This window comes from Oncorhynchus nerka, linkage group LG22 (genome assembly GCF_034236695.1).
Source record: "Oncorhynchus nerka isolate Pitt River linkage group LG22, Oner_Uvic_2.0, whole genome shotgun sequence".
In the NCBI taxonomy this organism is placed as follows: domain Eukaryota; kingdom Metazoa; phylum Chordata; class Actinopteri; order Salmoniformes; family Salmonidae; genus Oncorhynchus; species Oncorhynchus nerka.
In genome coordinates, this window is record NC_088417.1 from 102,295,343 (window position 1) to 102,320,929 (window position 25,587).

The 25,587-nt window shown below is 42.6% G+C and overlaps 1 protein-coding gene across 6 annotated transcripts in view; it reads left to right on the forward strand.

The window, feature by feature from the left end:
* Positions 1 to 24,496, forward strand: part of LOC115116355 (YTH domain-containing protein 1-like) — a 40,578-nt gene extending 16,082 nt beyond the window's left edge. For 3 of the 6 annotated variants that reach the window (XM_065007668.1, XM_065007669.1, XM_065007670.1), the window contains exons 9-15: positions 1,009 to 1,177; positions 10,566 to 10,664; positions 18,580 to 18,616; positions 18,961 to 19,003; positions 19,287 to 19,352; positions 22,808 to 23,026; positions 23,509 to 24,496. In XM_065007668.1, coding sequence (XP_064863740.1) covers positions 1,009 to 1,177; positions 10,566 to 10,664; positions 18,580 to 18,616; positions 18,961 to 19,003; positions 19,287 to 19,352; positions 22,808 to 23,026; positions 23,509 to 23,712 — 837 coding nt within the window. In that variant the 3' untranslated portion in view covers positions 23,713 to 24,496. Of the gene's footprint in view, positions 1 to 1,008; positions 1,179 to 10,565; positions 10,665 to 18,579; positions 18,617 to 18,960; positions 19,004 to 19,286; positions 19,353 to 22,807; positions 23,027 to 23,508 lie in introns of all 6 variants that reach the window. The other 3 variants (XR_010460607.1, XM_065007671.1, XM_065007672.1) reach the window with 3 other exon arrangements.
* The last annotated feature ends 1,091 nt before the right edge of the window (positions 24,497 to 25,587 follow it).

Sequence of the window (25,587 nt, forward strand, 5' to 3'; positions counted from 1 at the left end):
TAACTCAGTTGCTGGAGAGGAAGGAAATCGCTCAGGGTTTTCGCCATGAGGCCAATGGTGACTAAAACAGTTAGAGTTTTATGGCTGTGATGAGACAAAACTGATGATGTATCAACAACGTTGTAGTTACGCACAATACTAACCTAAATTACAGAGTGAAATTAACCTGTATAGATTAGAAAATATTCCGAAACATGCATCCTGTTTGCAATATATTGACCAATCCAAATATTGACCAATCCAGGAGTGCAACTCTCTAAGAGATTTACCCAGAAAGACTCACTGCTTATATCACTGCATTGAAAGGTAGATTGAAAATGTATTGACTCAGTGGTGTGATACTTTGTATTTCATTTCTAAAAACTTGTTTTCACGTTTTTTTTTTATTTAAACCATTTTGAATTCCGTCTATAACACGACAAAAAAGTGGAATAAGTCAAAGGGGTATGAATACTTTCTGAAAGCACCATCTGGCCAATATAGAGAACATACTATCCATCCTCCTGAGGTGCTGACCTGTTGCACCCTAGACAACCACTTATGATTATTATTATTGGACCCTGCTGGTCATTTATGAACATTTGAACATCTTGGCCATGTTCTGTTATAATCTCCACCCGGCACAGCCAGAAGAGGACTGGCCACCCCACATAGCCTGGTTTCTTCCTAGGTTTTGGCCTTTTTCTAGGGAGTTTTTCCTAGCCACCGTGCTTCTACACCTGCATTGCTTTCTGTTTGTGGTTTTAGGCTGGGTTTCTGTACAGCACTTTGAGATATCAGCTGATGTAAGAAGGGCTTTATAAATAAATACATTTGATCCCTTGTCTCGCTAACTATTCACTGTCATGCAAATCACCCTGAAGAATGACTGGCGGCTAACCAATTAACGGTTAACTGTTAATAGTTTGGAGTGAATAGTTAAGACTAACTAACTTGAACTTAGATTCACAGAGAGATTCTATGGGTTGATCTACTAATCTGTCCCCCCCCCCCCTTCCGGCCCTGCAGGAAATGGAGCCAGAGTGTGGGATGCAGCTGTGCGTGACGTTCCCCCAGGACGAGAGTATTAACTTGTATCAGGTTATTCATAAAATGCGACACAAGAGGAGGACGCCTTCGGAGCCGCGCTCTCGAGGACGCCCGCCGCACAGAGAGCCAACCCGAGGCCACCTGGGAAGGTTAGACATTGTTATTTAGACTGCTAGTGTGATGACGGAGCGGTTCTCATATGATCATCTAACCGTCCTTCCCAGAGTTCTCTGCTCTCATCACATCCCCACGAAGAGGGGTACCTGAAATTCTCTGGGCTGCTGCCTAGGACTGTTTACAGCAGCTCTGAGGAGGATAGATTCATTTAGTTGGATTCGTTTAGTTGGATTCATTTAGTTGGATTCGTTTAGTTGGATTCATTTAGTTGGATTCATTTAGTTGGATTCATTTAGTTGGATTCATTTAGTTGGATTCATTTAGTTGGATTCATTTAGTTGGATTCATTTAGTTGGATTCATTTAGTTGGATTCATTTTCCTATTATCCCACCGATCTCAACAAACCATTTCTGTGTGGACCTGGATTTGTGCACTGGGGGGCATGTTCATGCTGAAACAGGAAAGGGCCTTCCCATAACTGTTGCCACAAAGATGGAAGCACAGAATCGCCTAGATAAGATAAGGGGCCCGAACCATGAAAAACAGCCCGAGACCATTATTCCTCCTCCACCAAACTTTACAGTTGGCACTATGCATTGGGCCCAGCGCTAACTAACCACGGTGTCTCTGTGGCCCAGCGCTAACCAACCACGGTGTCTCTGTGGCCCAGCGCTAACCAACCACGGTGTCTCTGTGGCCCAGCGCTAACTAACCACGGTGTCTCTGTGGCCCAGCGCTAACTAACCACGGTGTCTCTGTGGCCCAGCGCTAACTAACCACGGTGTCTCTGTGGCCCAGCGCTAACTAACCACGGTGTCTCTGTGGCCCAGCGCTAACTAACCACGGTGTCTCTGTGGCCCAGCGCTAACTAACCACGGTGTCTCTGTGGCCCAGCGCTAACTAACCACGGTGTCTCTGTGGCCCAGCGCTAACTAACCACGGTGTCTCTGTGGCCCAGCGCTAACTAACCACGGTGTCTCTGTGGCCCAGCGCTACTTGGGAACCTGGTCATGTAAGGGGACTTGGGAACCTGGTCATGTAAGGGGACTTGGGAACCTGGTCATGTAAGGGGACTTGGGAACCTGGTCATGTAAGGGGACTTGGGAACCTAGTTGGTCGGTCATTGCCCCCCCACACACACACAACTGGACTGAGGAAATTAATGTTGTTAAACCTTATCTTCATCAGGAATGAATGTTATCTGTTGTCAGTTAGGTGGTTAGGGAAACCTAAAGGACTAGGACAGGAGTGTTTCCATACCCCGACCTAAAGGGCAGGAGTGTTTCCATACCCCGACCTAAAGGGCAGGAGTGTTTCCATACCCCGACCTAAAGGGCAGGAGTGTTAGTTAGGAGGTGACCCAGAGGCAGAGTGTTACAAACCCACCTCTTTCCCTTTTTTAAGGCCTTAATGAACTGAGAATGACACCACAAGGAATGGAAATTCTAAGCCAAAGAGGGTCGGTCACCTTTTGGTTTTATAAAAAGTTTTATCCTCCGTTTTTTGTTTTGTTTGCAATGGACTGACTCAATCAGCCCCTTCTTTGCCCTCTCAGCCAGGCCCCTCCTTGTCATGTATTTGTGGCTGTAGACCCTAAACCATAAGATGGACTGACTCAATCAGCCCCTTCTTTGCCCTCTCAGCCAGGCCCCTCCTTGTCATGTATTTGTGGCTGTAGACCCTAAACCATAAGATGGACTGACTCAATCAGCCCCTTCTTTGCCCTCTCACATGTATTTGTGGCTGATGGAGATAAATGTATTTGTGGCATAAGATGGACTGTCTATGTGAACTTTTGATTACTTAACGAGCAACGGTAACACAACTACAAGAAAGCGGTATGTTACCATTTTAACCAGCTCTTACTAATTTACCTGGTGACAGGTAACTCGGCTGTTTAATTATTATTTTTTTTTACTGTATCTGGTTGATTTTTAATTGAACATGGAAGGTGTAGCGTTTCAGTGCGTACTTTGTTTTATGTTGATGACTAGTCAGAAGCAGTGACTAAGGGATAATCAACTCAGGGCTTTATGGACTTATTTTCCAGAGAACGTATAGAGCCCCGAGTCGATTATCCCTTTTTATACCGTGGCTATATAGAAATGTCTTCCAACATCCACTGAAGTAGCTAGCAAGTTTACTAGATAGTTACAGTAGTCGCCGTGGTAACCAAACACTCGCTAGTTTACCTAACCAAACCATCAGTACTATTACGAAAATCGAATTCAACAATAACAATACTGTTTTCAATTCAACTTTTACTTTCAAAAAACTGCTCAAACAAAATATGTAAAAGTGAACTATAGCCATTGAATTCCACCATGCAAATATACTGTGCGTTATAGGGAAATAATGCACGCTCTAGAATGCCCTTCAAGCCAATCAGAAAGGAATATTCAACAATGCCATGATATAAATGGGTTTAATTGTTATATTGATTGCTAGTCAGAAGCAATAACTGTACTGGTTTAATGCAGAGAATACAGTGTCTAGCTCGTCATTGGATAACATAGAAATCGACTTTAAAACTGTCACGAGAATTTTCATAATCAGGCCGACTCGGCTTATGAAAAAGATTAGTACAGTTTGTTCAGAGAACGTTCTAAAGTCCATTACACAAAGACCTCTATTTTATAGCTACGCACAAACAGTAGGTATCCTACGCACATACTTCCACACAAACAGTAGGTATCCTACGCACATACTTCCACACAAACAGTAGGTATCCTACGCACATACTTCCACACAAACAGTAGGTATCCTACGCACATACTTCCACACAAACAGTAGGTATCCTACGCACATACTTCCACACAAACAGTAGGTATCCTACGCACATACTTCCACACAAACAGTAGGTATCCTACGCACATACTTCCACACAAACAGTAGGTATCCTACGCACATACGTCCACACAAACACCGTAGGTATCCTACGCGCACATACGTCCACACAAACACCGTAGGTATCCTACGCGCACATACGTCCACACAAACACCGTAGGTATCCTACGCGCACATACGTCCACACAAACACCGTAGGTATCCTACGCGCACATACGTCCACACAAACACCGTAGGTATCCTACGCGCACATACGTCCACACAAACACCGTAGGTATCCTACGCGCACATACGTCCACACAAACAGTAGGTATCCTACGCGCACATACGTCCACACAAACAGTAGGTGAGTTTTATCCTTCTCCGTAGTTCTCACCACTGTGTATCACTACCCAGCCGACAGTTCCATTCCCCCGAGATGAGGGAAACCTTGAGAAGTACTCCCTATGCTCTCATAGGTTCCTCAGAGGCCTAGCCAGGTTGGTCCAAACACAGTTTAACTGTTCTCGTTTTTTTTTCTTCGACACACGCATACAAATCCTGAGCTACGCCTTGCTCAGACAGTCTGTTTTTCCACTAATACAGATACATTGTTTAACCGAATTCTGACTAAAACTACACACATCATCAAATTATAATTTTATGATTCTAATCAATTTCATACAATTATAAGGTTTCAGAGTGGAATTATTTAATCATTATCTTTCAACATTAAAATAATTTGATCAAAAACTTGGGCCAACTCCCAAAGATGGATGCCAAGGAGGTAAATAACAGATGCCCCAAACATCTTTTTATTATCTCACAAGGATGTACCTCATAAGTTAAGCTACTGTAAACATCATGCTTAAGATGCATGGAACTAACTGGTGAATTAGCTGCATGGAACTAACTGGGAATTAGCTGCATGGAACTAACTGGGGAATTAGCTGCATGGAACTAACTGTATGGAACTAACTGGGGAATTAGCTGCATGGAACTAACTGGTGAATTAGCTGCATGGAACTAACTGGTGAATTAGCTGCATGGAACTAACTGGTGAATTAGCTGCATGGAACTAACTGGTGAATTAGCTGCATGGAACTAACTGTATGGAACTAACTGGGGAATTAACTGTATGGAACTAACTGGGGAATTAGCTGCATGGAACTAACTGGGGAATTAAATTAGCTGCATGGAACTAACTGGGGAATTAGCTGCATGGAACTAACTGGTGAATTAGCTGCATGGAACTAACTGGTGAATTAGCTGCATGGAACTAACTGGGGAATTAGCTGTCTACAAGCAGTAAAATGTCATTGAGAATATAATGGGTGATAGTCCACACACAGTAGCCTAACCCTAACCCTATATAATGAGTGATAGTCCACACACAGTAGCCTAACCCTATATAATGGGTGATAGTCCACACACAGTAGCCTAACCCTAACCCTATATAATGGGTGATAGTCCACACACAGTAGCCTAACCCTAACCCTATATAATGGGTGATAGTCCACACACAGTAGCCTAACCCTAACCCTATATAATGGGTGATAGTCCACACACAGTAGCCTAACCCTATATAATGGGTGATAGTCCACACACAGTAGCCTAACCCTATATAATGGGTGATAGTCCACACACAGTAGCCTAACCCTATATAATGGGTGATAGTCCACACACAGTAGCCTAACCCTAACCCTATATAATGGGTGATAGTCCACACACAGTAGCCTAACCCTATATAATGGGTGATAGTCCACACACAGTAGCCTAACCCTATATAATGGGTGATAGTCCACACACAGTAGCCTAACCCTATATAATGGGTGATAGTCCACACACAGTAGCCTAACCCTATATAATGGGTGATAGTCCACACACAGTAGCCTAACCCTATATAATGGGTGATAGTCCACACACAGTAGCCTAACCCTATATAATGGGTGATAGTCCACACACAGTAGCCTAACCCTATATAATGGGTGATAGTCCACACACAGTAGCCTAACCCTATATAATGGGTGATAGTCCACACACAGTAGCCTAACCCTATATAATGGGTGATAGTCCACACACAGTAGCCTAACCCTATATAATGGGTGATAGTCCACACACAGTAGCCTAACCCTATATAATGGGTGATAGTCCACACACAGTAGCCTAACCCTATATAATGGGTGATAGTCCACACACAGTAGCCTAACCCTATATAATGGGTGATAGTCCACACACAGTAGCCTAACCCTATATAATGGGTGATAGTCCACACACAGTAGCCTAACCCTATATAATGGGTGATAGTCCACACACAGTAGCCTAACCCTATATAATGGGTGATAGTCCACACACAGTAGCCTAACCCTATATAATGGGTGATAGTCCACACACAGTAGCCTAACCCTATATATATGGGTGATAGTCCACACACAGTAGCCTAACCCTATATAATGGGTGATAGTCCACACACAGTAGCCTAACCCTATATAATGGGTGATAGTCCACACACAGTAGCCTAACCCTATATAATGGGTGATAGTCCACACACAGTAGCCTAACCCTATATAATGGGTGATAGTCCACACACAGTAGCCTAACCCTATATAATGGGTGATAGTCCACACACAGTAGCCTAACCCTATATAATGGGTGATAGTCCACACACAGTAGCCTAACCCTATATAATGGGTGATAGTCCACACACAGTAGCCTAACCCTATATAATGGGTGATAGTCCACACACAGCCTAGCCTAACCCTATATAATGGGTGATAGTCCACACACAGTAGCCTAACCCTATATAATGGGTGATAGTCCACACACAGTAGTCCACACACAGTAGCCTAACCCTATATAATGGGTGATAGTCCACACACAGTAGCCTAACCCTATATAATGGGTGATAGTCCACACACAGTAGCCTAACCCTATATAATGGGTGATAGTCCACACACAGTAGCCTAACCCTAACCCTATATAATGGGTGATAGTCCACACACAGTAGCCTAACCCTATATAATGGGTGATAGTCCACACACAGTAGCCTAACCCTATATAATGGGTGATAGTCCACACACAGTAGCCTAACCCTAACCCTATATAATGGGTGATAGTCCACACACAGTAGCCTAACCCTAACCCTATATAATGGGTGATAGTCCACACACAGTAGCCTAACCCTATATAATGGGTGATAGTCCACACACAGTAGCCTAACCCTAACCCTATATAATGGGTGATAGTCCACACACAGTAGCCTAACCCTAACCCTATATAATGGGTGATAGTCCACACACAGTAGCCTAACCCTATATAATGGGTGATAGTCCACACACAGTAGCCTAACCCTAACCCTATATAATGGGTGATAGTCCACACACAGTAGCCTAACCCTATATAATGGGTGATAGTCCACACACAGTAGCCTAACCCTATATAATGGGTGATAGTCCACACAGTAGCCTAACCTAACCCTATATAATGGGTGATAGTCCACACACAGTAGCCTAACCCTAACCCTATAATGGGTGATAGTCCACACACAGTAGCCTAACCCTATATAATGGGTGATAGTCCACACACAGTAGCCTAACCCTAACCCTATAATGGGTGATAGTCCACACACAGTAGCCTAACCCTATATAATGGGTGATAGTCCACACACAGTAGCCTAACCCTATATAATGGGTGATAGTCCACACACAGTAGCCTAACCCTATATAATGGGTGATAGTCCACACACAGTAGCCTAACCCTATATAATGGGTGATAGTCCACACACAGCCTAACCCTAACCCTATATAATGAGTGATAGTCCACACTGGTATACCCTGGTATAATGACTGGTGATATGACTGGTGATATGACTGGTGATATGACTGGTGATAACCCTATATAACTGGGTGATAGTCCACATGACTGGTGATATGACTGGTGATAACTGGTATATGACTGGTGATATGACTGGCGATATGACTGGCGATATGACTGGCGATAACCCGATATAATGGGTGATAGTCCACTGGCAGTAGCCTAACCCTATATAATGGGTGATAGTCCACACACAGTAGCCTAACCCTAACCTATATACTGGGTGATAGTCTGGCACACACTGGCCTAACTGGCTATGACTATATGACTGGGTGATAGTCCACACACAGTAGACTGGCCCTATGACCCTATATAATGGGTGATAGTCCACTGGCATATGACTGGCGATATAATGGGTGATATGACTGGCACAGTAGCCTAACCCTAACCCTATATAATGGGTGATAGACTGGTGATATGACTGGTGATATGCCTGATATGACTGGCTATATGACTGGCGATATGACTGGTGATAACTGGTATATAATGGGTGATAGTCCACACACATAGCCTAACCCTATGACTGGTGATATGACTGGTAGCCTAACCCTATATAACTGGCGATAGTCCACACACAGTAGACTAACCCTGGCGATATGACTGGTCGACCTGATATGACTGGCGATATGCCAGGTAGATAACCTAACCCTATATATGACTGGTGATATGACTGGTAGACCTATGACTGGCCCTATATGATGGGTGATATGACACACATATGACTAACCTAACTGGTATATAACTGGGTGATAGTCCACACACTGGCCTAACCCTATATAATGGGTGATAGACTGGCGAGTAGCCTAACCCTATATAATGGGTGATATGACACACAGTGATATGACTGGTGATATGACTGGTGATATGACTGGCGATATGCACAGTAGCCTAACCCGATATGACCCTATATAATGGGTGATATGTCTGGCACATGACTGGCCTATGACCCTATATAACTGGTGATATGACTGGTGATATGACTGGTGATATGAATGGGTGATATGACTGGCATATGCCTGGTGATATGACTGGGTGATAGTCTGGCATATGACAGGCCTAACTGGTGATATAATGGGTGATATATGACCATATGACTGGTGATATGACTGGTGATATGACTGGTGATATGACTGGTGATAGTCCACACACAGTAGCCTAACCCTATATATGACTGGGTGATAGTCCACACACAGGTAGCCTAACCCTATATAATGGGTGATAGTCCACACACAGTAGCGATAACCCTATATAATGGGTGATATGTCCACACACAGTGATAACTGGCGATATAACTGGGTGATAGTCCACACACAGTAGCCTGGCCTATATAAGGGTGATAGTCCACACATATGCCTAACTGGCGATATGACTGGGTGATAGTCCATATGACAGCCTAACCCTATATAATGGGTGATATGACTGGTGACACAGTAGCCTAACCCTGATATGACTGGGATATGACTGGCGATATGACAGGTGATAGACTGGTATATGACTGGTGATATGACTGGTGATATGACTGGTGATATGACTGGTGATATGCCAGGTGATAACCCTATATAATGGGTGATATGACTGGTGATAACTGGCGATATAACTGGCGATATGACTGGCGATATGACTGGCGATATGACTGGGTGATATGACTGGCGATATGACTGGCCCTATATGCCAGGGTGATAGTCCACACACAGTGATAACTGGTGATATAACTGGGTGATATGACTGGCATATGACTGGTGATATGACTGGTGATTGACTGGTTTAAACTGGCGATATGAAAACCTTCAATGGCGATATGACTGGTGATATGACTGGTGATATGACTGGTGATATGACTGGTGATATGACTGGTGATATGACTGGTGATATGACTGGTGATATGACTGGTGATATGACTGGTGATATGACTGGTGATATGACTGGTGATATGACTGGTGATATGACTGGTGATATGACTGGTGATATGACTGGTGATATGACTGGTGATATGACTGGTGATATGACTGGCGATATGACTGGCGATATGACTGGCGATATGACTGGCGATATGACTGGCGATATGACTGGCGATATGACTGGCGATATGACTGGCGATATGACTGGTGATATGACTGGCGATATGACTGGCGATATGACTGGTGATATGACTGGCGATATGACTGGCGATATGACTGGCGATATGACTGGCGATATGACTGGCGATATGACTGGCGATATGACTGGCGATATGACTGGCGATATGACTGGCGATATGACTGGCGATATGACTGGCGATATGACTGGCGATATGACTGGCGATATGACTGGCGATATGACTGGCGATATGACTGGCGATATGACTGGCGATATGACTGGCGATATGACTGGCGATATGACTGGCGATATGACTGGCGATATGACAGGCGATATGACTGGCGATATGACTGGCGATATGACTGGCGATATGACAGGTGATATAGCCTAAATCACCTTATTTCTCAATCTGTTAATTGTGTTATGGAATAATCTGTTCAGATTGCTTCAGAAATGTTTGTATTAGGATATTAAAGGGCTGTGCTCTATCTGTTATAGGGCTACTAGGATGTTGAGCTGTATCTGTTATAGGGCTACTGGGATGTTGTGCTGTATCTGTTATAGGGCTACTGGGATGTTGTGTTGTATCTGTTATAGGGCTACTCGGATGTTGTGCTTTATCTTGTGTTTCCTTGTCTCAATTGTTTGCCTAATTCATGTAGGGGTCGGCCAGAGGAAAATGCCATTCACAACAGGAAACGGCCGAGGATTGATTATCCAGCAGAGTTCCCACAGAGACCAGGTTACTATTACTACCATATGAATTGGTACAGTATGAAAATGATCTATGTCCCTAATGTCACCCTATTCCCTATATAGTGCACTACTTTAGACCAGAGCCCTATGGAACCCTATTCCCTATATAGTGCACTACTTTAGACCAGAGCCCTATGGAACCCTATTCCCTATATATAGTGCACTACTTTAGACCAGAACCCTATTCCCTATATAGTGCACTATTTTAGACCAGAACCCTATTCCCTATATTTAGTGCACTACTTTAGACCAGAGCCCTATGGAACCCTATTCCCTATATAGTGCACTACTTTAGACCAGAGCCCTATAGAACCCTATTCCCTATATATAGTGCACTACTTTAGACCAGAGCCCTATGGAACCCTATTCCCTATATAGTGCACTACTTTAGACCAGAGCCCTATGGAACCCTATTCCCTATATATAGTGCACTACTTTAGACCAGAGCCCTATGGAACCCTATTCCCTATATTTAGTGCACTACTTTAGACCAGAGCCCTATGGAACCCTATTCCCTATATATAGTGCACTACTTTAGACCAGAGCCCTATGGAACCCTATTCCCTATATAGTGCACTACTTTAGACCAGAGCCCTATAGAACCCTATTCCCTATATATAGTGCACTACTTTAGACCAGAACCCTATTCCCTATATAGTGCACTATTTTAGACCAGAACCCTATTCCCTATATTTAGTGCACTACTTTAGACCAGAGCCCTATGGAACCCTATTCCCTATATAGTGCACTACTTTAGACCAGAGCCCTATAGAACCCTATTCCCTATATATAGTGCACTACTTTAGACCAGAGCCCTATGGAACCCTATTCCCTATATAGTGCACTACTTTAGACCAGAGCCCTATGGAACCCTATTCCCTATATATAGTGCACTACTTTAGACCAGAGCCCTATGGAACCCTATTCCCTATATTTAGTGCACTACTTTAGACCAGAGCCCTATGGAACCCTATTCCCTATATATAGTGCACTACTTTAGACCAGAGCCCTATGGAACCCTATTCCCTATATAGTGCACTACTTTAGACCAGAGCCCTATAGAACCCTATTCCCTATATACAGTGCACTATTTTAGACCAGAACCCTATGGAACCCTATTCCCTATATATAGTGCACTATTTTTGACCTGCGCCCGCCCACCATTTGGGCACATAACTACTTATTGTATTGGGTACAGTATGTTTGTTATAAGGACAGGAAATGCCAACCCGATGGTCAGTCATGAGCAGTAGATCTGTTAGGAACAAACCATGGGGCTGAAACGTCGTCGTTTATCAAACATTCCTACATACATTACTAAATTATGCCGTATGTAAATTATTGGGATTTATTTAACTGTCGTACACAACATATATAAATAAATAAAATGTTTTCATTCAGAGCCGTATTATATCTGTAAGGGTGTGTACGAGCACCACAACCCCTGAAGATCTCCACATACTGTGGTAACAAAAACACCCTCCGTTCACCCTCTGTGGTAACACAAACGGCCTCCGTTCACCTTCTGTGGTAACACAACACAAACGCCCTCCGTTCACCTTCTGTGGTAACACAAACACCCTCCGTTCACCCTCTGTGGTAACACAAACGGCCTCCGTTCACCTTCTGTGGTAACACAACACAAACGCCCTCCGTTCACCCTCTGTGGTAACACAACACAAACGCCCTCCGTTCACCTTCTGTGGTAACACAACACAAACACCCTCCGTTCACCTTCTGTGGTAACACAAACACCCTCCGTTCACCCTCTGTGGTAACAAAAACACCCTCCGTTCACCCTCTGTGGTAACAAAAACACCCTCCGTTCACCCTCTGTGGTAACAAAAACACCCTCCGTTCACCCTCTGTGGTAACACAAACACCCTCCGTTCACCTTCTGTGGTAACACAAACGGCCTCATTTGCTGTATGGTTTGTAGATGTTGGAAGGGGGCCATGATCGTTCAGATAAGAAAGTGAAGAATGGCAAATTGATGACATTTCTGTAGAGCTGTGGGCAGAATGTTGTATTTTTCAATGATTCTGTTCAAACCATTAGACTGATGTTTTTATGGCCTGCCTTGGTTTAGGCTCTGAGATCAATAGATTGATGTTTCTATTCTCTGCCTTGGTTTAGGCTCTGAGATCAATAGATTGATGTTTCTATTCTCTGCCTTGGTTTAGGCTCTGAGATCAATAGATTGATGTTTCTATTCTCTGCCTTGGTTTAGGCTCTGAGATCAATAGATTGATGTTTCTATGGCCTCTGCCATTATTACAATCCCGGGTGCGTCAAACACCTGTTTTGTGATTTGCCGTCAACTTCAAAATGTATAAATCCCGACCTTTGGACAACTGGCACCAGGTTTGGAGTATTTGTGTGTGCGCACGCACCTTGATAAATGTGTCCACGGGAAATAAACAGAAAATGATGGCCGACGTTCTGCGGTCAGAGGTGATTGGACGGCCACCTGCTGCGCATGGCCAACGTTGGTGTTGGTCTGTCTTGTCCTTTTATTGGTAACAGGATCTGAACGATAAAACGTGGTCTTGAAAACTACGTGGAGTTTCAAATGAAAGCTCAGTGGATCCATTCATGCAACCATATGGACAAAAGGTTGAATCCAGATGAACGATTGTGTACTGTTACAACTATGGGTACAAGTGACTGACTGCTGTCTGAATGTCTACTGTTACAACTATGGGTTACTATGGGTACAAGTGACTGACTGCTGTCTGAATGTCTACTGTTACCACTATGGGTTACTATGGGTACAAGTGACTGACTGCTGTCTGAATGTCTACTGTTAGAACTATGGGTTACTATGGGTACAAGTGACTGACTGCTGTCTGAATGTCTACTGTTCCAACTATGGGTTACTATGGGTACAAGTGACTGCTGTCTGAATGTCTACTGTTACAACTATGGGTTACTATGGGTACAAGTGACTGACTGCTGTCTGAATGTCTACTGTTCCAACTATGGGTTACTATGGGTACAAGTGACTGACTGCTGTCTGAATATCTACTGTTACAACTATGGGTTACTATGGGTACATGTGACTGCTGTCTGAATTGCATTTCATATGGTACTATGGTATTTGGTATTGTAATGTTTTCCACTCTTTGGGGTGGTATTGTTATTAATCAGAGTATGGTTTTATAGCACACAATGTTAAGTAGTATATTATGTATTCTTTGAAGTATGTGTTCATAAGTACTGATTCAAGATTGTGACTGACTATATCAGGACCAAACGTTTAGGAAACCAGAGCTAGTATATCTACTGGTGACTGACTATATCAGGACCAAACGTTTAGGAAACCAGAGCTAGTATATCTACTGGTGACTGACTATATCAGGACCAAACGTTTAGGAAACCAGAAACCAGAGCTAGTATATCTACTGGTGACTGACTATATCAGGACCAAACGTTTAGGAAACCAGAGCTAGTATATCTACTGGTGACTGACTATATCAGGACCAAACGTTTAGGAAACCAGAGCTAGTATATCTACTGGTGACTGACTATATCAGGACCAAACGTTTAGGAAACCAGAGCTAGTATATCTACTGGTGACTGACTATATCAGGACCAAACGTTTAGGAAACCAGAGCTAGTATATCTACTGGTGACTGACTATATCAGGACCAAGGACCAAACGTTTAGGAAACCAGAGCTAGTATATCTACTGGTGACTGACTATATCAGGACCAAACGTTTAGGAAACCAGAGCTAGTATATCTACTGGTGACTGACTATATCAGGACCAAACGTTTAGGAAACCAGAGCTAGTATATCTACTGGTGACTGACTATATCAGGACCAAACGTAGAGAAACCAGAGCTAGTATATCTACTGGTGACTGACTATATCAGGACCAAACGTTTAGGAAACCAGAGCTAGTGTATCTACTGGTGACTGACTATATCAGGACCAAACGTTTAGGAAACCAGAGCTAGTATATCTACTGGTGACTGACTATATCAGGACCAAACGTTTAGGAAACCAGAGCTAGTATATCTACTGGTGACTGACTATATCAGGACCAAACGTATAGAAACCAGAGCTAGTATATCTACTGGTGACTGACTATATCAGGACCAAACGTTTAGGAAACCAGAGCTAGTATATCTACTGGTGACTGACTATATCAGGACCAAACGTTTAGGAAACCAGAGCTAGTATATCTACTGGTGACTGACTATATCAGGACCAAACGTAGAGAAACCAGAGCTAGTATATCTACTGGTGACTGACTATATCAGGACCAAACGTTTAGGAAACCAGAGCTAGTATATCTACTGGTGACTGACTATATCAGGACCAAACGTTTAGGAAACCAGAGCTAGTATATCTACTGGTGACTGACTATATCAGGACCAAGCGTATATCTACTGGTGACTGAAACCAGAGCTAGTATATCTACTGGTGACTGACTATATCAGGACCAAACGTTTAGGAAACCAGAGCTAGTATATCTACTGGTGACTGACTATATCAGGACCAAACGTTTAGGAAACCAGAGCTAGTGTATCTACTGGTGACTGACTATATCAGGACCAAACGTTTAGGAAACCAGAGCTAGTATATCTACTGGTGACTGACTATATCAGGACCAAACGTTTAGGAAACCAGAGCTAGTATATCTACTGGTGACTGACTATATCAGGACCAAACGTTTAGAAAACCAGAGCTAGTATATCTACTGGTGACTGACTATATCAGGACCAAACGTTTAGGAAACCAGAGCTAGTATATCTACTGGTGACTGACTATATCAGGACCAAACGTTTAGGAAACCAGAGCTAGTATATCTACTGGTGACTGACTATATCAGGACCAAACGTTTAGGAAACCAGAGCTAGTATATCTACTGGTGACTGACTATATCAGGACCAAACGTTTAGGAAACCAGAGCTAGTATATCTACTGGTGACTGACTATATCAGGACCAAACGTTTAGGAAACCAGAGCTAGTATATCTACTGGTGACTGACTATATCAGGACCAAACGTTTAGGAAACCAGAGCTAGTATATCTACTGGTGACTGACTATATCAAACGGACCAAACGTACTTGACTGACTATATCAGAAACCCAGAGCTAGTATATCTACTGGTGACTGACTATATCAGGACCAAACGTTTGAGAAACCAGAGCTAGTATATCTACTGGTGACTGACTATATCAGGACCAAACGTTTAGGAAACCAGAGCTAGTATATCTACTGGTGACTGACTATATCAGGACCAAACGTTTAGGAAACCAGAGCTAGTATATCTACTGGTGACTGACTATATCAGGACCAAACGTTTAGGAAACCAGAGCTAGTATATCTACTGGTGACTGACTATATCAGGACCAAACGTTTAGGAAACCAGAGCTAGTATATCTACTGGTGACTGACTATATCAGGACCAAACGTTTAGGAAACCAGAGCTAGTATATCTACTGGTGACTGACTATATCAGGACCAAACGTTTAGGAAACCAGAGCTAGTATATCTACTGGTGACTGACTATATCAGGACCAAACGTTTAGGAAACCAGAGCTAGTATATCTACTGGTGACTGACTATATCAGGACCAAACGTTTAGGAAACCAGAGCTAGTATATCTACTGGTGACTGACTATATCAGGACCAAACGTTTAGGAAACCAGAGCTAGTATATCTACTGGTGACTGACTATATCAGGACCAAACGTTTAGGAAACCAGAGCTAGTATATCTACTGGTGACTGACTATATCAGGACCAAACGTTTAGGAAACCAGAGCTAGTATATCTACTGGTGACTGACTATATCAGGACCAAAAACCAGTAGTATATCTACTGGTGACTGACTATATCAGGAAAAACCAGAGCTAGTATATCTACTGGTGACTGACTATATCAGGACCAAACGTTTAGGAAACCAGAGCTAGTATATCTACTGGTGACTGACTATATCAGGACCAAACGTTTAGGAAACCAGAGCTAGTATATCTACTGGTGACTGACTATATCAGGACCAAACGTTTAGGAAACCAGAGCTAGTATATCTACTGGTGACTGACTATATCAGGACCAAACGTTTAGGAAACCAGAGCTAGTGTATCTACTGGTGACTGACTATATCAGGACCAAACGTTTAGGAAACCAGAGCTAGTATATCTACTGGTGACTGACTATATCAGGACCAAACGTAGAGAAACCAGAGCTAGTATATCTACTGGTGACTGACTATATCAGGACCAAACGTTTAGGAAACCAGAGCTAGTATATCTACTGGTGACTGACTATATCAGGACCAAACGTTTAGGAAACCAGAGCTAGTATATCTACTGGTGACTGACTATATCAGGACCAAACGTAGAGAAACCAGAGCTAGTATATCTACTGGTGACTGACTATATCAGGACCAAACGTAGAGAAACCAGAGCTAGTATATCTACTGGTGACTGACTATATCAGGACCAAACGTTTAGGAAACCAGAGCTAGTATATCTACTGGTGACTGACTATATCAGGACCAAACGTAGAGAAACCAGAGCTAGTATATCTACTGGTGACTGACTATATCAGGACCAAACGTTTAGGAAACCAGAGCTAGTGTATCTACTGGTGACTGACTATATCAGGACCAAACGTAGAGAAACCAGAGCTAGTATATCTACTGGTGACTGACTATATCAGGACCAAACGTTTAGGAAACCAGAGCTAGTGTATCTACTGGTGACTGACTATATCAGGACCAAACGTTTAGGAAACCAGAGCTAGTATATCTACTGGTGACTGACTATATCAGGACCAAACGTTTAGGAAACCAGAGCTAGTATATCTACTGGTGACTGACTATATCAGGACCAAACGTAGAGAAACCAGAGCTAGTATATCTACTGGTGACTGACTATATCAGGACCAAACGTTTAGGAAACCAGAGCTAGTATATCTACTGGTGACTGACTATATCAGGACCAAACGTTTAGGAAACCAGAGCTAGTATATCTACTGGTGACTGACTATATCAGGACCAAACGTTTAGGAAACCAGAGCTAGTATATCTACTGGTGACTGACTATATCAGGACCAAACGTTTAGGAAACCAGAGCTAGTATATCTACTGGTGACTGACTATATCAGGACCAAACGTTTAGGAAACCAGAGCTAGTATATCTACTGGTGACTGACTATATCAGGACCAAACGTAGAGAAACCAGAGCTAGTATATCTACTGGTGACTGACTATATCAGGACCAAACGTTTAGGAAACCAGAGCTAGTATATCTACTGGTGACTGACTATATCAGGACCAAACGTTTAGGAAACCAGAGCTAGTGTATCTACTGGTGACTGACTATATCAGGACCAAACGTATATCTAGGTGAACCAGAGCTAGTATATCTACTGGTGACTGACTATATCAGGACCAAACGTTTAGGAAACCAGAGCTAGTATATCTACTGGTGACTGACTATATCAGGACCAAACGTAGAGAAACCAGAGCTAGTATATCTACTGGTGACTGACTATATCAGGACCAAACGTAGAGAAACCAGAGCTAGTATATCTACTGGTGACTGACTATATCAGGACCAAACGTTTAGGAAACCAGAGCTAGTATATCTACTGGTGACTGACTATATCAGGACCAAACGTAGAGAAACCAGAGCTAGTATATCTACTGGTGACTGACTATATCAGGACCAAACTTTTACGAAACCAGAGCTAGTGTATCTACTGGTGACTGACTATATCAGGACCAAACGTAGAGAAACCAGAGCTAGTGTATCTACTGGTGACTGACTATATCAGGACCAAACGTAGAGAAACCAGAGCTAGTGTATCTTTGTAGACAGAGAGGTGTGACATCGGGACATACTCGCCAGTCAGTGAATCAGCTTCTCTCTCTTCGTACAGGCTTTACACTGGACCCTCGCAACCCGCCAGCTGACCGGTAAGTACCTCACAACAGACTCACCTTTGACCCCAAATCTAAACCCTAGCCCATAGGCACTTGTGTAGCTTGGAGAGGATTGGGTAGGGTATAAGCAATACAGTAAACCTTTCACCTGGCCTATCAGGGCAAGACAAAGCTGGTACCATATTGCTTCCATCAACCCAGTCCTCTTAGTGCTCCACAAGTGACAAGTGGTCGATTTTTAGGGCGTGGTGGTTCCTCTCCACCAATCATTCCCAAGTCTTCTTTCCACCAATCATTTCCTTGCCCTTCCTCTCTCCACCAATCATTCCCAGCCCCTTGCCCTCCCCCAACCAATAATCAGTCCATTTTTCCCCAAGGCGGTTCCCCACTGGAGTGAGGAGAGATGTTTTTCTCAATGGGGTGAGTTCAGGGGCACCCTGCTATTGATTTCAGTTGTATATTAAACTGTCATTGATAGTAACATGATGTGGTAATTTGATCCCCAGTCCTATTGATAGTAACATGATGTGGGTAATTTGATCCCCAGTCCTATTGATAGTAACATGATGTGGGTAATTTGATCCCCAGTCCTATTGATAGTAACATGTGGTTAATTTGATCCCCAGTTATATTGATAGTAACGTGGGTAATTTGATCCCCAGTCCTATTGATAGTAACATGATGTGGTTCATTTGATCCACAGTCCTACAATGATTACATGAGAGAGTTCCACCACACCATTGGGCAGCCTACTCCTTGGCAAGGAATGGTATGTTAAAAATGATTTAGAATGTACATGTTACATGTTCTAGAATCTACAGTAGATGCTAAATGTTCTAGAATCTACAGTAGATGCTAAATGTTCTAGAATCTACAGTAGATGCTAAATGTTCTAGAATCTACAGTAGATGCTAAATGTTCTACAATCGGGCCCTTTGTCCCTAAGCAATTTGTATGTCTAGTCCTAAATGTGGGACTTGGTAAAAATGTCCATCTGACGCTAGTGGGAATTTACCATACCATCCTGGTCAGCAGCATACCACCCTGCATCCCACTGCAGGCTTACTTCTGAAGCTAAGCGGGGTTTGTCCTGGTTGGTCCCTGAATGGGAGACCAGATGCTGCTGGAAGTGGTGTTGGAGGGCCAGTAGGAGGCACCCTTTCCTCTGGTCTAAAAAATATCCCAATGTCCCAGGGCAGTGATTTGGGACATTGCCCTAAGTAGGGTGCTGTCTTTCAGATGGAACGTTAAACGGGTGTCATGACTCAGTGGTCCCTAAATATCCCATGGCACTTAGCGTAAGAGTAGGGGTGTCAACCCCGGGGTCCTGGCTAAATTCCCAATCTGGCCCTCATATCATCACGGTCACCTAATTATCCCCAGTTTACAATTGGCTTATTCATCCCCCTCTCCCGTGTTGCTATAAATGAGAATGTGTTCTCAGTCAACTTTAAAAAATAAGGGTCAAATAAAATATCAATCTCCCTCTTGCCTTCATTATGTGCTTTCAGTAAATTGACCTGATGTCTAACTATGCTCAATCTGAATGACTGATTGCGGGTGATCTTCATCTAGATTGGTTGATGCCAGTATCTGATGGTATGAAAGATATTTGTACTGTGCTAGATCAAACTGTGCTGAGAATTAAAGCAACTCGCTGGCTTTTCACCCTGAAAAATCTACTATTTACATATTATTCTAACAAATGCCCCTCGTAAGTTTATAGCCAATGGGTTATTTGCCAACGAGTTCAGTAACCATTGTCCCGTTTCCTGTATAAAAAATAATGTTAAACTTCCTAAATCTCACTTGCGTGTTATTACAAAGAGACATTGTAGGAATTTTATCCTCTCTGGGATATGTGGGATGGTAGCGTCCCACTTGGCCAAAAGCCAGCGAAAATGCAGAGCGTCAAATTCAAATAAACTACTATAAAAATCAAACTTTCATGAAATCACACATGTAAGATACCAAATTAAAGCTACATCCAGCCAACATGTCAGATTTCAAAAAGGCTTTTCGGCGAAAGCAAACGATGCTATTATCTGAGGATACCACCTCCGTAAACAGAGAGAGAACCATATTTCAATCCTGCAGGCGTGACACAAAATGCAGAAATAAAAATATAATTAATGCCTTACCTTTGACGAGCTTCTTTTGTTGGCACTCCAATATGTCCCATAAACATCACAAATGGTCCTTTTGTTCGATTAATCCCAGTCCATATATATCCAAAATGTCAATTTATTTGGCGCGTTTGATCCAGAAAAACACCGGTTCCAACTTGCGCAAAGTGATGACAAAATATCTCAAAAGTTACCTGTAAACTTTGCTAAAACATTTCAAACTACTTTTGTAATAACTTTAGGTATTTTTTAACGTAAATAATCGATCAAATTGAAGACTGGATGATCTGTGTTCAATACAGGAGGAAAACAAACTGTAGCTTTCTGGTCACACGCCTCTAACAGTACACTACAAGTGACCCTCGTTCTGAACAGTGCTACTTCTTCATTACACAAAGGAATAACCTCAACCAATTTCTAAAGACTGTTGCCATCCAGTGGAAGCGGTAGGAACTGCAAGCAAGTCCCTTAGAAATCTGGATTCCCAATGAAAAAACATTGAAAAGAGAGTGACCTCAAAAAAACAAAATCTGGATTGTTTGTCCTCTGGGTTTTGTCTGCTAAATAAGTTCTGTTATACTCACAGACATGATTCAAACAGTTTTAGAAACGTCAGTGTTTTCTATCCAAATCTACTAATAATATGCATATCTTATCTCCTGGGGATGAGGAGCAGGCAGTTGAATTTGGGCATGCATTTCATCCGGACGTGAAAATACTACCCCCTGTCACCAAGAAGTTAATGAGCCACGGTTTTTTGTCTGAGCTGGGGTGGTTGTCGACTGTCATTGACTCGGATCAATCAGGCCCTTAATTGTTTTATTTCCCGTCTAACTATGTTGCAGAAAAACATGCACCGTACAAAAAAGCTAAGGGTAAAAGACTGATTTAATCCTCGGATTACGCATGACTTGCCTGAGAAATTACAGGAACGAAATATATCTTGGGTTAAGACTAGGACGGACTGATTCTACATCTGATTGGCAGCCTTTCGGACATTTGAGAAATAGATGTTCATCCCTGATTTAAAAACAATATCAACATATTCCTTGAATTGTATATCAGAGAGTGGGGGTAATCCAGCCAACTTCTGGAAAGTGGTCAAATATTTCACTGCCTCTGGTCCCATACCAGACATTTTGTGGTGCTTTTAATAACCATTTTTGCTTCAGCAGGCCACCTGTTTGAAATGATAGTCTCTGAAAATTCATCTCATTCCACTAGAGGGAGACCTTCAGTCACCTCAGAACAGATTGTACAGAATGATGCACTAACAGACTCACATTTTATTTTCACTTCAACCACTTGATGTCAAAGTGCTTTGGTACAGATTGATGTTAATTAAACCATAGGAGCTGATTCACTTGATTCCTTCTAACTGCAGTATAAAACCATAGGAGCTGATTCACTTTCTGCTCCAGTTACTGGAGAACCACTGAGCTATATATATATATATATTTTTTTTTTTACTTGACGATTGTTTATGGTGATATTCCTAAGATCTGTCTTTCCCCTACATAAAGGAGGAGATCCTTCTGACTTCGTTTATTTGGAATTTGGACGGTAGTTATCTTGCCTTTTCCAAAGTTTTAGAATCTCTGGCCAACTGATACCTAAGAACTTTTTTTTTTTTTTTTTTCACTTCCTGTATTCGTAATGTGCACCAATCCGGTTTTAGACTTGGACATTTCAGATCAGTGTCTGTACTGTATAAACCAGTCAGCAACGGGCGTGGCTGAAGTAGTCCAATCCACTCATTTTTGAAGGGGTGTCCACATACTGCTGTGTGTGTGTGTGTATATATATATATATAGTGTTGATACATCTCTATCTAGTTTCATATATCTACATCTCTATGGTTTGATTGATCAAAAGAAATATGCAGCTAAACGAAAGACCTGATTGGTCGAAACAGGTTGCCGTATGCGACCTTCTGTCATATAATAGGCTGATCTGCTCCTACACTTTTTTTTAAATATTTTTTTATCTGCATCACACTGACCATTTTATCAACCTGCCATTCAGAGGACTTGTTCTCCACTGACCTGTTCATCCATTAATTGTATAAATCAAATAAGATGCTCCTTTTCGTCTGTAGGCACAGTACCCTGGGATGGAGCAGCAACCTCCCCACCCGTTCTACCAGCACCATCCTCCTCCTCCCCAGTCACACCCACCCTATGCTGGGCAACACCCTGTACCACACGACGCCCGCTTCAGAGAACCTGTACCACACGACGCCCGCTTCAGAGAACCTGTACCACACGACGCCCGCTTCAGAGAGAAGAGACTTGTCCGCTCCTATAGCTCCAGTGTGGTAAACGCTTATTTCTGTCTGATGTGATTACTTGTTTTAAAAGAGGACATGGAGGGCAGTGGAAGTTGATTTTAAAAATGCAACAGAAAATTACAAATGAAGACTTAAGGGCTGAATTAATTTATTTTTATTTTATTTTTATCAATATAAAGAAGAGCTTTTATCAACTTCCACTGAGTGGCTGGATATCCTCGTCACTTCAGTTTACTCCTCATGCACCTTGTTTGGAGCGAGATGGTGTCAGTGTTCCCTTGTCTTATGTAGTGACCACTTGTTTTGCCATACGACAAAACTGGAAATGTTTCATTTAGTTACAATACAGGTGTTTATAAGTAGTTTGCTCCACTGAGCTCGTACTTGATAGGTGTCCAGTGCCCAGCCTACCCAACAGAAGGACTGCGCATTATCCATTCATATATCAAATGTTCACTTCAATGTGTTAATGTTTAACTAGTGAACACCACATCTCTCTCCCTCTGCAGCATGACTATGATATGCGCGTGGATGACTTCCTGAGACGGACCCAGGCCGTGGTGACCAGTCGCCGCAGCCGTCCACGGGAACGAGACAGGCAAAGGGAGCGAGAACGGCCCAGAGATGCCCGCCGGGACCGAGATCGTGGACGCGACCGGGAGAGAGACCGGATCAGGGACAGGGAGAAGGAGAGGGGGCACTACAGGAGATAATCAGGGACTAAAATCAAACAGCAAGTCCTCTGCAGTAGTTTATTTTACCACGTTCCCCTTTTTATAAATAAGCTGTGTCTTTTTAAGTGATTGTGTACTCTTTTTACGTTATGTTGTCAAGTCATCCGCTCATGTGTATCATAAATGCAGTGTAACTGAACAAAGGCAATAACAGGAGAAAGTGGTTTGGTCAAACTATTGCAGATGTTTATGTTAGTTTGTTTCGTTTCTTCCTGAGACCCAGACAGACAGTAATGACTTTGTAAATGTTTTTCATTGCCACATTGTCTTTTTATGTTGTTCATAATTGTACCTGGTTCACATGAAGATATTGCTACTTGAAGGGGTATAATTGAGTTGTACTGAATCTGTTGTAGTAAGTCCCTTTTTTGTTTTCCTGGTCTTTTTTAGTTTCAAGCCGTTGCATTTCTAGTGTTTTTAACCGGTCCAGAAGCAAAAAAAAACAATATCATCTGTCTAAATCTTGATTTTCTGAAGTTTAAATCCAGACTCTAATCAGTGCTGTAAGGCGATGAGAGAATGTTTGCTTGGGGGGGGGGGGTGTATAATGTTTTGAAGGTCTGTTTTGTACAACAAAAATACTGTGTATTTTACTACTGTCGTCTTGTTGATAAGTAAAAGACTGGTCTGGATTGATTCACCTTTATAGAAACTGTTTTTACTCAGAACTGAGTATATTTTTTAAGGCATTCAAACCTTTATGAAACCAGTCATAACACCTTTGTGTGTTGAAGTATAATAAAAAGCTTTACATCACGTTGAACATGATAATCAATGATTCGTATATATACACTGATAGGGTGGCGCTGTGTCGTTCATATATATACTGATAGGGGCGCTGTGTCGTTTATATATATACTGATAGGGGGCGCTGTGTCGTTCATATATATACTGATAGGGGGCGCTGTGTCGTTCATATATATACTGATAGGGTGGCGCTGTGTCGTTCATATATATACTGATAGGGGGCGCTGTGTCCATATATATACTGATAGGGTGGCGCTGTGTCGTTCATATATATACTGATAGGGTGGCGCTGTGTCGTTCATATATATACTGATAGGGTGGCGCTGTGTCGTTCGTATATATACTGATAGGGGGCGCTGTGTCGTTCGTATATATACTGATAGGGGGCGCTGTGTCGTTCGTATATATACTGATAGGGGGCGCTGTGTCGTTCATATATATACTGATAGGGGCGCTGTGTCGTTCATATATATACTGATAGGGGCGCTGTGTCGTTCATATATATACTGATAGGGGCGCTGTGTCGTTCATATATATACTGATAGGGGCGCTGTGTCGTTCATATATATACTGATAGGGGGCGCTGTGTCGTTCATATATATACTGATAGGGGGCGCTGTGTCGTTCGTATATATACTGATAGGGGGCGCTGTGTCGTTCATATATATACTGATAGGGGGCGCTGTGTCGTTTATATATATATACTGATAGGGGGCGCTGTGTCGTTCATATATATACTGATAGGGGCGCTGTGTCGTTTATATATATATGATAGGGGCGCTGTGTCGTTCATATATATACTGATAGGGGCGCTGTGTCGTTCGTATATATACTGATAGGGGCGCTACGTTCATATATATACTGATAGGGGCGCTGTGTCGTTTATATATATATACTGATAGGGGCGCTGTGTCGTTCATATATATACTGATAGGGGGCGCTGTGTCGTTCGTATATATATACTGATAGGGGGCGCTGTGTCGTTCATATATATACTGATAGGGGGCGCTGTGTCGTTTATATATATATACTGATAGGGGGCGCTGTGTCGTTCATATATATACTGATAGGGGGCGCTGTGTCGTTCATATATATACTGATAGGGGG